At 36.6% G+C, this 12,430-nt stretch overlaps 1 protein-coding gene across 2 annotated transcripts in view; it reads left to right on the top strand.

Annotated features, from left to right (window-relative positions):
• Positions 1-558: 558 nt before the first annotated feature.
• Positions 559-12,430, top strand: part of LOC125914691 (desmocollin-3) — a 32,597-nt gene continuing 20,725 nt past the window's right edge. For both annotated transcript variants that reach the window (XM_049620245.1, XM_049620246.1), the window contains exons 1-6: positions 559-678; positions 3,739-3,894; positions 5,207-5,351; positions 8,209-8,375; positions 11,415-11,549; positions 11,919-12,104. In XM_049620245.1, coding sequence (XP_049476202.1) covers positions 634-678; positions 3,739-3,894; positions 5,207-5,351; positions 8,209-8,375; positions 11,415-11,549; positions 11,919-12,104 — 834 coding nt within the window. In that variant the 5' untranslated portion in view covers positions 559-633. The remainder of the gene's footprint in view (positions 679-3,738; positions 3,895-5,206; positions 5,352-8,208; positions 8,376-11,414; positions 11,550-11,918; positions 12,105-12,430) is intronic.

The following is a 12,430-nucleotide window of genomic DNA, read 5'->3' on the forward strand; positions in this document are numbered from 1 at the left end:
GCTCATTTATCAAATTAAAATTTATTAGAAATGTTTGCTCGTCTTGCAACCCTCTCGGAACAAGTTACTTACTTGCAATCCAAGGTCTTGCTGTAGTCAGCCTATGGCTAGAGCTACCATATTGGAGAGTACAGATGGGAGTGATAAGGCAATGAAGAGCATGCATTTTCTTGCTCTGGTTCTTCTGAGACTGTGAGGTTTTAGCAGAAAGAACAGGTAAGGGCCATCTATAGATTGTTATAAAGAGAATGTGTTCACTATGTGTATTTGGGAAAGAAGGAAAACTAAGAGTGCACTGATGATTTTCCTAACCTTGAAAGTATGGTCAGTGTTAGAAAGATATACAAAATGAAATTCTTCAGTTTATGAAACCTTTAAAATGTGGATGCATTCTTTCTTACCCACCTAATGCAAAAAGGCCTTAAAAAATACTTTAAAAAACTCCTGAGACTGAGCCTCCAGGGAGGCATTAGGTTTAGGGACCGGCTACTCATTTGTAACAACGTCGTCATTGGCTGTGGTACTTTTATTTATCTAATTTCCTTTCTCTAAATTCAGGTGCTGAGGAAAAGACATGCTAAAGAAGCCGTTCTCAGGCGTTCCAAGAGGAGATGGGCCCCTATTCCCTGTTCAATGCAAGAGAATTCACTGGGCCCCTTCCCTTTGTTTCTTCAACAAGTAGGTTTTACATTCTTTCTGATTGGGAAGGTTTTGATTCCAGAGCCTGTTTTGTTCAGGCTTCACAACTCTTTAGACATTTAAATAAGCAGATTTGATTGAAGATTTTCATGAAGTATAATAAAAGTGGGTAAAATGAGAAAATCACTAAAAAACTAAGAATAATATGAGAGAGAATGCAGCCACTAAAAGATCTTTATTAGTTTTTTCATTCGTTTAGCAGCTACTTCTTGAGCACCTACTATGTCCCATGGAAGGTATTGCTGTAAGTATGACACTAGAAATAAATTTAGTCATACCCTTGCTCTCCTGTAGGCTATTCTAGTGAGGAAGAAGGGTAGGCAGGTGGTTACAATACTGAGTGATAGGTGCTTTGGTAGAGATGGTTTGGGTGATCTGAGAATTCATGGGGTCAGCACCGAGTCCTGAGATGAAATGTGGTACAAATCAAGGAAAGACTTAGAGGAGGAGACAGCAGAGGGTGGACCTGAAGGATGAAAACATTGTGCAAATAAATAATTGTGGAGAAGACGAGCTCGTTGGAGGAGTCCTCCTACTTATGATGGGGCTGGAGCAGGGAGATGAGGCAGAGGACACAGGTAGACATTAAACCATAATGGACCATGTGTGTCCTGTTAGGGAGTTCAACTTTTTCCTAAAAACAAGGAGAAGTTTTTAATCAGGTCAAGTTTACTTTTCATAAAGATCTACATGGAACACATACAACGAAAGCCGTTGCTGAAGTAGGGCTGTGGCCTGGTGCTTGCTTTTTTCTGTTATTGTGGCTGATGTTTCATTCCAGCGGTGGGATCTGTGTCCTATTTGTTGATGTTTTTAACTGTCTTTCCAGTGTCTTTCGCACTTTTTCAAAAATTCTATTCATCGCTAGACCTTATTTTTCCTTTTCAAAAAAAAATATATATATATTTAATATTTATTTATTTTTGAGTGAGAAAGAGCACAAGAGGGGTAGAGGGGCAGAGGGAGAGAGAGAATCCCAGGGAGGCTCTGTGCTGTCAGCACAGAGCCCAATGCAGCGCTCAATCCCACGAACCATGAGATCATTATCTGAGCCAAAATCAAGAGTCAGACATTTAACTGATTAAACCACCCAGCCACCCCTCAAATTTTGTATTTTAAGCACTGATGAAGCATATTAAGACATGATTTCTGATTACCAAAGTTATACTTATCATAGCTGATTTTAGCCTTTGCATCGCTAATCTTGTCACCACTTCTCAGTCCTCATTTCCTTGACATGTGTACATTTGCCATAGCTGACCCTTCCCTCTTCCTCCAAATACTTTATTCACTTGGCTTCTAGAACACCACTCATCTGGTTGTCCATTTACCTCCCTGGCCACTCTTTCATACTATGTTTTGCTAGTTTTTCCTCATTCCCATGTTTCCTCTTCTGTGAACTTTGGAGAGCTCCAGGCTCGACCCACGAACCTTGTCTCTTGTTTCTTTATATTCACTGCCTTGATAATCTCATCCAGTCTTGTAGCTTTGAGTACTGTTATCTATTGGAGACTTAAGACTTCATATTTCTAGGACAGACTGCCTAATTGCTATTTCTACTTGAAAGCTTAACGGATATTTCAAACTTAACATATGCAGAAAACAAAAAATGTGTGTTTTCTCCTAAAAACATCCAACCATCTCAGTTAATGACACCTCATTCTTTCAGTTGTTAGGGCATCAGAGTCAGTTTGGTAAGGTTTTAGTTGTAGAGAACATACGTCTCTCTAAGTAGTTAACAGAGAGTGATTTATTACAGCACATAAGCCATTTATAGAATTGTGGCGGGGACTGAAGAAACAAACTTTAGGTTGAACTTTCAGGAATGAGTCTCCAAGCTACACTGCAGAATCCACAACCAAGGGACATGCTGTTTCCTCCATGATGGGGTAGCAAATAATTCAGGAACCAAAATGTCACTAAGTGGCTTATGCATGACAGATTTATTTATTTGATGTGAAAGTATGATCTGGTAGAGATATTTAATATAAAAAAATCACCAGGGACCTAGGCATTTTTTTTTTTTTTTTTAGTTTGACCATCTCTGCAGGTTCAAGAGAGTGCATCATTGTGTATCCACATGGGGGGACCCATTCCTTCACTTTCTAGGCACAGTCTAGACCTTGCATATATAATTTTTGGTTAGATCTCATTGACGTGATCTTTTCATGTGGCCACACCTAATTGTAAGGGAGCCTGGGAAGTGTCTTTCTTTTGGGCAATCTTGCACTCAGCTATAAATTCTAACACAAAGGAACATGGGCAGAATAGATATTAGGGGATGTCAGCACCCTCTGACATAGTGTCATCTTCACGCTACACGTCCAACCCATTGACAAATCCTGTTGGCTGTACCTTCAAATTATATGCAGAATCTAAGCACTTCTCACCATCTCTACTGCTACATGCTGTCTAACAAACCATCATTACTCCCATGAATTCTTACAGTAACCAAGTGGTCTTCCTGCTTCTTTGCTTACCTACCCACCCACCCCCATTTAGTCCTAAAAAAACACCAAGTATTATCTTTTTTAAAATATAACTTACACAATATCACTCTTGTCTAAAGTTTCCAGTGGCTTTCCACCTGTTTGTAGGGAAGAGTCAACAGCATTGAAATCCCTGATATGATGTGGCCTTATCTCCTACTTCTTGCTGACTACTGGCTTTCCCTGCTGCAGTCACAGTGGCCTCTTTGCTACACCTTGAACACTCCAGACACAACCCTCACCTTTGTTATTCATGTTTCCTCTGCCAGGAAGAGTCTTCCTTGTATAGGTTATGGTTTATTGTTTTTAATTAGATTTTCTTTGGTTACTCTTTATGTTGAACATTATTTTCATTAAATTGAGCAGTTTAAAAAATCTTTTACCAAATGCTTCTTACTGTTTTGTGCATCGATGAAATGATAAATGTGATTATTATTTTCCCAAAGCGTATTTAATATAAAAAGATATAAATGCATAAGCTACATAAAAAAGATAGCATTTTAACAGATTTTGATTTAAAATTTTTACATCTGTGTTTTTTTCCTCTTAGGTTCAATCTGATGCAGCACAGAACTATACCATTTTCTACTCAATAAGTGGGCATGGAGTTGACCAAGAACCTTTAAATTTGTTTTTCATAGAAAGAGACACTGGAAATCTGTATTGTACCCGACCTGTGGATCGTGAAGAATATGAAGTTTTTGATGTAGGAGTTTTATTGATATGCATGATTTTAAATGATTAAACTGTGTTTCTTCTGATACCCTGTGGACTCTTTTCTGTCTTCCTTCATTCTCTTCTTAGAGTCAAAAGAAATAAGTTGTGCAGTATTTTGGAATATTTGATTTGCTCTTTATCTTAACTTCTGTTAGGTAAGCCTAAAATGAGCAAAGAGGTTTAGTTGTATTTGGATGTATATTCCAGTATATTTCCAAGAGTTGGTTTTGTTTATGAGGTGCTTTCTCTCTCTGGTCATGCTACATTTTCCTCTCTCCAGGACGTGGCCACAGTTGATTAGAAGGGTCTTCTCTCCTCCTCCTCCTCCTCCTCCTCCTCCTCCTCCTCCTCCTCCTTCCTCTTCTTCTTCTTCTTCTTTTTCTTCTTTTCGTTTTCTTTTTTTTCCTTCCTTCCATTTGTGTGATTCTCTGACCATGTCTGGGAACTAGATAAGGGAGCAAAAGTGGGAGACCAAATCCAAACAAGGTTAATAAGCCAGTCTTCTGATATTGATGAGCTTACAATCAATGGAGAATAACTCAGACAATTTTCAGTGTAATATGGTAAATTGTATGAGGTCATGTGGTTATCCCTGTGGTGCAGGGGGGGAATGTTCCTCCATAGGAAAGAGGGATTCTCTTCCTAGAAGAAGGAAGAGATGCTCGTAAGCAAATATGACTGAGGTCCACCACATGACATTTCTTTGCTTTTGGTTAGAAAATTTTTAACTCGGTGTTATAATCACATGTTGAATAGAAATACATTCTATTTGATATTACATTGCCCTTCGATTACTTAGCAATGTGGAAACTGGTAAATGCATTTTGTCAGAAAAACTCTTATAAATATGTGATTTATGAAGTAAAACAATAAAAGGGCTTTGCTAGTTACAAATGGAAAAATCATGGTATTATTTAGATGATGTAGAGTAGGGATTTTTCTGTTTGCAGTGAGTTTAATTGTTGTCCCCAGTATAACTTTCTGATTATGGATAGAATATGGATTATGGATAGAATAAGACTATAATCTGAGTCTAATGGACAGAATTATCTCTGACTTGGCTGTACTATGGGGTTTTATTCAAAGTGTAGCCCTTTCTACTAAATATTGGATGCTCTTTACTGTACTTAAAGTGTTTTCCATTCGATGCTTGGGTGATTTTAAAAAAGAATTGAGTAGAAGTTTTTAGTGGTTTGTTATCGAAAAGATTTGCAAAGAAGGTAGCAGGTAAAGCATAGTGTTCTCTCTTGCTAGAATCTTGTATTAATGGACTATTGATATTGTTTTTTCCTGTTTTACAGTTGATTGCCTATGCCGCAACTGCAGATGGGTATTCAGCAGACATGCCTCTTCCACTGCCCATCAGAGTGGAGGATGAAAATGACAACCACCCTATTTTCACAGAAGCTATTTATAATTTTGAAGTTCCAGAAAGTAGCAGACTTGGTAAGATAACTTTTTTAAATTGAACTTTCTTGCATATGGCTTCTTTTGCCATTTGTATTTTTTTCTTTTAGGAACTGTATGTGCATTTCCTTTGCTCTTATGTTCCTTGGTGTTTATCTTGCTCTTAACTGTTTCTTTTTTTAAATCTACCTAGAAATGCTCTTTACATATTAAGGTTATTAACCTATTGTTGCACTGCAAATATTTTCCCATTGTATTGCTGCTTTTCAGTTTACTTTTTGAGGTATAGAGGTTCAGGACTTGCATTTAGTTAAATCAATCCTTATTCCTTTTGGACTTTATGGTAAGAGAACTTCTAAAAGTAAAATGTATTATGCTAAATATCTTTGTGCACATTTTTTTGAGACATTGGGTTTTTTTATACTCAAGACCAGATTATCCTGAGATGATATTGAACCAGTATCTACTTTCCAGAATACATTTAATCCTATCACATCCAAACAGAGTTTAATCTATAGGATATTACAAGAGTTTGGTGTGGTCTATATGATACCAATTAATTATAAAAGTGGATAACAGTTATTTAATCTTGGAATCATATTCAATTTATATACTTTATTACACTTGATCATTTTGTGGGTTTATCATCATTCCTCTAAGACAGGACATATAGGATAGAATTACAATAAAATTAAAATTAATATCAATATTTATATTAGGTTTTATTTACGGAAGTGTTAAATGACATCTACTGAGAACACAATTTTTTAAAGCTCTAATTTATATTACCTCTTTTCTTAAAACTGCTACTTTACTACTTCCAATTTAGAATGAATATGGGGATAACTCTAGAGAAGCTTACATCACATATTCTAAACACTTGCTCAGACACGGAAAGCCAAAATGTTCAGGTTAGTTGGCCCTGATGTCTTCTGAGACTTGCAACATGGAAAGTAGCCATTCACAATAAAGTTGAAAGAATGTGGACTCATTCATAAAGGGTGACTTTGCTAACTTGCCTATTAAAGTTTCTAGTAGTTACTTAGGTCTTCAGTATATTTGTATATCTGCTATACCCCTTTATATTTTACTTGGATAATTTGATGTCATAGATGTTAGCCTCCTTATTACTCATATGGTACAATTAAAAAAATAAAAATTGCTGGTTTGGAGTTTAAAAAACCTAGTTTTTGATTTGGGGTCTGTTATTAATTCACTGTGGGAAATGGTGGAAGTCCCTTTGAGTTCCCTGACCTGTAAAAGGAGTTAATTACATTAGATGACCTATAATATTTTCAGCTTCAGTGTGACTGTGACTCTGGTACAATTTACTTTTTTTTCAAAGAGAGATTATTGGTTTCAAAGTCTTTCTTGAGAATTCTCTTCTTTATGATAGTGATAGATGAGAACCAAGGGCAAGTACTTTGATTCCCAGATGAACCCAAGGTACTTTAAGCATCCCACACGAGAAGGTTCAGACCAGTTTGGGCTGTGATACTCTGAACTGCTGGGTGTTCTTTGAGTTTGCCTTAATTCACACACAGAATTTGGGACATGGGGTGCTCAACTAATATTTAAGTATACTGCTCATGAAAAGGGGTTTTGAAGATTTTCGGAGGATTTTCTGTGATAAGTAAAACAGTTTTTAATCCAGAGAATTAACATAGTGTTTGTGTCCTGTCAGTAAAATCTCAGGAAGAAAATACTCTGCCTTAAAAAGATTAGGAACTTGTTTTCTATGCAAACATAGATGAATAGCATTTGTTTTCTCATAATAAGATAATTACTTCATGTCTTCATATTGATCCACTGCAAAAGTCTTGTCACTATTTATGAATATGTAACTGGACATTCTCTATAATGTTTATCTGTGTGTGTGTGTATGTATCTGTTCATGTACACACACATATATACAAATTTTAAAGACATTACAGTGAAAACTATTTAAAACTAATATTTCTGGCATTAATTGGTTTTTATTTCCTTCAAATACTGTATTTCAGCAAACGTGTGTGTGTGTGTGTGTGTGTGTGTGTGTGAATATGTGTGTGACTGTATATGTCTATGTATTTGTTCTTCAGGCCAGCCCTTACTGGGCTATAGGCAAAGTGGATCTATGTATTACATTTCCATGGGCATTGGAACACTGACCTTACACTGGACAATACCACCTGTTTGTACTCTTTGATATGTATAATCCTTTACCTGAGCAATACTCTTACATTCCATACAGATGACAAATATTAATAGCTCCAAATGAAGAAACAATTGACCTAAATTCTCCCTGAAGGATGAATAGTATGAAATCCCTTACCGAGGATTAAGTAGGGCTGAGGGCAGTGCGGTGTGGATGCTAAGCGGGTGAAAGATAATGAAACACGTTAAAGACTGGCACAAAAAAGAAAAAATACTGGAATAGAGACTAGACTGTGAAAGGTCAAGTTGACCACTTATACAGTTATACCCCAAGTCAGTCTTGATTTATCTATTAATCAGAAATTCAATTAAAAAATCTGATTTACTTAGGAAACATGATTTCTCTCTCCAGCTCGGTTTGTTATTGCAGTATGTGGGAATGTGTGTTGAAATTATTCTTGATTGCCATTTAAATAAGTTTTTAGTAATTTCTTATCAAATTTTTTTTAACTGTGAGCAAAGTAGAAGTGTGCCTTGATATAGAGTCTCATAGTGTTTATATTATAAATTTGAAGCCCTCTTCATTGGTGCTATTGAAAGATGGAACATGTCTCATAAGAAACCCATTTAAAATTAGATTTCCACTACCATTGTCAAAATTTGAAAAGTGTAGATATTCATAAATATGTTTTGCAGTTCTGCAAATTAAAGACTCTTTTCTTTCTTTTCTTTCTTTTTTTTTTTTTTTGAAAACATGTAGGTACTACAGTGGGAGTGGTTTGTGCCACAGACAAAGATGAACCGGATACGATGCACACACGCCTGAAGTATACCATTTTGGAGCAGACCCCGAAGTCCCCGGGGATCTTCTCTGTGCATCCGACCACAGGTGTCATCACCACAGTCGCTCATTATTTGGACAGAGAGGTAGCTTTCCACTCCTTAGAATATAATTTTACCAGGGGCTTAGATCCCTACCCCATTTACTGTAGTTTGCTCTCCCGTGAACTTAGGAGTTTCTATTTTCTTTTATTTAGGTGTAAGACAATAAGAATTTCCAGCCATGTTATATGCTTTTTTTTTAAATATGACTTCTGTTTCCTTATGTAAGGAAAGCCATTGGAATAGAAATACAGATCAATTGGTGTTTAGAAGGAGTGGGAACAAAATACATTTCTTATGAAAGTTGCTGCTGTTGAATATTATTCTGTTCTTATGTGTGACTAATTGGTTTCAGCTCAGGAAAGCCTTCAATTCTCATGTAGGACAATTAATTTTGCACGCTCCATGGGTTTAGATCACATGCGGATTCCTATCCAGTTATTGTGGATATGTACTTTTTATTAGGAAGGAATTAGTTGATGGCTTATTATGAAATCTGTAACACTATTTGGATCATAGTACTAGCACACTATCAGGTATATAGCATTTTATGTTCAAATTCTTCATGCATAATTATGTTCGATCTTTATAATTTCCTCGTTTGACTAGATAGGTTGTTATATTCAATCTATAGAGGACAAACGTGACAGTCAGAAAGATTGATTGACTCACCAGAAACAAATCATTGAACTCAATCTTCTAATTTTTGTTACTCTTGCTCTATTTTGTCAGCCTGTGTTTAACTCACAGACCTGAATTCCTGACTGAGGCAGATTAATTAATTTCATGTGTACAAAATAGCTCTATTAAAACACTCAGTGGTTCCCACTGCACCCTGAATAACACAAATAGAAGGATCGATATGACTTGGACAGATAATGTACAGAAGTAATCAGTGGAATTGGTTGCCAAAGAAAAAGGAAAGGATGATGAGAAGCCACGGAAAGAAATCAAAAATAGCACAAAGGTTTTATTTGTCATTATTTTTATTTTTGGGTGTGGTCAGTACATTTTATGTGATAAAGCACGTGATGATAATAACAAATGGGAAGGTTTGAAGGAGCAAGATGAATGTGTTTTTTGTATATGTGGAAGAGGTAGAGCTGATATAGTGACCAAGTGAAAACAAGCATTTTCCCTCAGTTTTTACGCATTGACAGTGAGGCTTAGAAAAATTAAATAATTTAAGGGCATACAGCCTGTAAGATACAGATTTGTGGTCACACCCAGGTCTGCTTTCCTGATCAAAAAAAGTCAACAGAGGGGCGCCTGGGTGGCTCAGTGGGTTGAACATCCTACTTTTGATTTCAGCTCAGGTCATGATCTCACGGGTTTGTGAGTTCAAGCCCCACGTTGGGCTCTGTGCTGATAGTGTGGAGCCTGCTTGGGATTCTATCTCCCTATCTCTCTGTCCTTGCCCTGCTTGCTCTCTATCTCCCTCTCAAAATAAATACAAATAAACTTAATTTTTTTTTAAAGTCAACAGGATTTTGGGGGGAACTGCCACAAAGTGTGTTGTGGGGAACAACACAGGAAATAAAGAAATGAATAAGGGAGATATAAAAACAAAACCAGTGCATTTAGAGGAAGAAGAAGCAGGGTATCAGAGAGTGGAGCCAAAGGAGGAGCATCTCAGGGTGAGAATGTTGGTTTCCAGAAAATGGAGAAAAGTAAAAAAACAAAATGAAACAAAACCAAAAGGAATAGCTAAAGAATAGTAAGAGAGAAGAGAAAGTTAACAGGATTGTGTCACAAAATAATCAATTCATCATCCATCACCACCCCGCCATTTGCAAAACTCTGTTCACAGAAAGTCAACAGTGACCTCCCAGTTGCCAAATCCACCTGTTACCTAAAGCCCCTGTCCATTGTTGGCACTTGCTAACACTCTCTCTTCTCTTGGATTTCTGGTTCTTTTCCTGTTTCTCTGATCTTTTCTTTTTATTGTCCATCGCTTAGTCTTCTTACTTCCCCCATGCTTGACATGCCACTGTTACTTCTATCCTTAGCTCTTCTTATCCTTTAACCTCTTTTCGATAAATCTGATGCCTGCTACAATTTCAGCCACCATCTACATACTAATGGCTCCCAGAGTGGTATTTCTGGCTATGAACTCTCCTGTAAGTAGGGGGCCACACATCCAAGTGTCTTCTGAACATTTCTCCTTAGATTTCCCATAGGCACATAAAATTCAGTATATGCCAGGCACAACTCATTCTTTTTGGCCATTTTTGCTCACCCTGCTAGTGCTCACTTCCTCAGAGCACAGGCTGTCCTTCTGCATTTGCTACATTGGTTGGTGATACCCCTCTGCTTTATCCAAATAGGACACCTGAGCATAATTCTCAACTCTCCCTTCTCTGAAATTTTATATAGAATCTACCATCACATCCTACTAAATGCTAACTCCCAAGAAGCTTTCCTGTCACCCTTACTCTCTGTCCTCATTGCCACTGCCTCAGATGTGGATCACCTATCTTAGACTATTTCAGGAGCTTTTTAACTGGTTTCCTTTTTTTTTTTAACTTTTAAAAATTTATTTATTTATTTTGAGAGAGAGAGAGACAGCGAGCAGGGGAGGGACACAGCGAGAGGGAGAGAGAGAGAATCCCTAGCAGGATCTGCACTGTCAACACAGCCTGATGCGGCTCAGTCTCACCAACTGTGGGATCATAACCGGAGCTGAAACCATGAGTCTCATGCTTAACTGACTCAGCCACTTAAGAGCCTCTAACTGATTTCTTTGACTTTCAGCTCAGTTTACCTCAAATTATGCTGAATCTACATGAAGAATATTCTTTCTGAAACTCCAGTGTTCTTATTTTGTGCTCCCCCTATGACTCCTATAAAACTTTTCCCTATTAGCCAATTAAAATATGTCTAAATTCTTCGTATGGCTCTTTGTAATTTAACCTCTGTCTACCTTTCCAGCTTATCCCTGTCTACCCAATTCTTAAAGTGTCTGCAAATATGGATCAAATAAAAGCGTGGATTCACACAAATGGAAGACTACACAACTGAAGTTTCATTTATAAGTTGGAGCAAATGTTTTCAAAAGTAATTAAGTATTTGCTTTGTTTCCAGACTGTAGATAAGTACTCACTGATAATGAAAGTACAAGACATGGATGGTCAATTATTTGGATTGATGAGTACCTCAACTTGCATCATAACAGTTAAAGATTCAAATGACAATGCACCCACTTTCAAACAAAATACTGTAAGTATATAATATCAAAATCTATGTCTACTTGTCAATTGTTATTTGTTATTTAATATAAATTAATAACATATGTGTCATGCTTTGAAGTATGTATGTTTATTTTATGAATAAAATTAAAGTTTGAACAGCTGACATATAAATCTCCTTTATTTATTCATAGTAGTATTTTATCCTCTTGTAACATTTGTCTTCATTTGTAACGAATTTCTTTCATTTCAAAGATAATCCTTTGAAAGATTCATGGCTTTAAAATACACTAGCTAAAAACTATAAGAACCAATACTTTTGGAGTGGAGGAAATACTTTACTTTCTTTGTAAAACTTCTCTTTATAAAGTAAGTTTTTAATGAGTTCTTTCTGTTTCAGTATGAAGCATCAGTAGAGGAAAATGCATACAATGTGGAGATCTTACGCATATCTATAGAAGATAAGGATTTAATTAACACTGCCAACTGGAGAGCCAATTTTACCATTTTGAAGGGGAATGAGAATGGACATTTCAAAATCAGCACAGACAAAGAGACTAATGAAGGTGTTTTGTACGTTGTAAAGGTACAGTAATAATGGATACTTGACAACTTGGCAAGTTAACAAGTTCTCTTCAACTATTGGTTTAATCAACCAAATAGTTTCAGATCAAAGAATCCACAAGATGGAATAGAGCTTCGTCTGTTTAGTCCAACTGTTCCCATTGAATGCTGTCTTTCTTCCATAATTTTGTTGCCAGTCATTAGTCACCTAGCTTATGCTTGAACATTCTCAGTTCTGAGAATCTCCATTGGCAGCTTATTCTGTTTTTGGAGAGCTCTGATTCTCAGAAGTCCTTACTTCTACTGTGCTCGAATTATTGTCCTTCTATCCCATGTCTAGGTTCTGTC

Source organism: Panthera uncia (genome assembly GCF_023721935.1).
Source record: "Panthera uncia isolate 11264 chromosome D3 unlocalized genomic scaffold, Puncia_PCG_1.0 HiC_scaffold_8, whole genome shotgun sequence".
Taxonomy (NCBI): domain Eukaryota; kingdom Metazoa; phylum Chordata; class Mammalia; order Carnivora; family Felidae; genus Panthera; species Panthera uncia.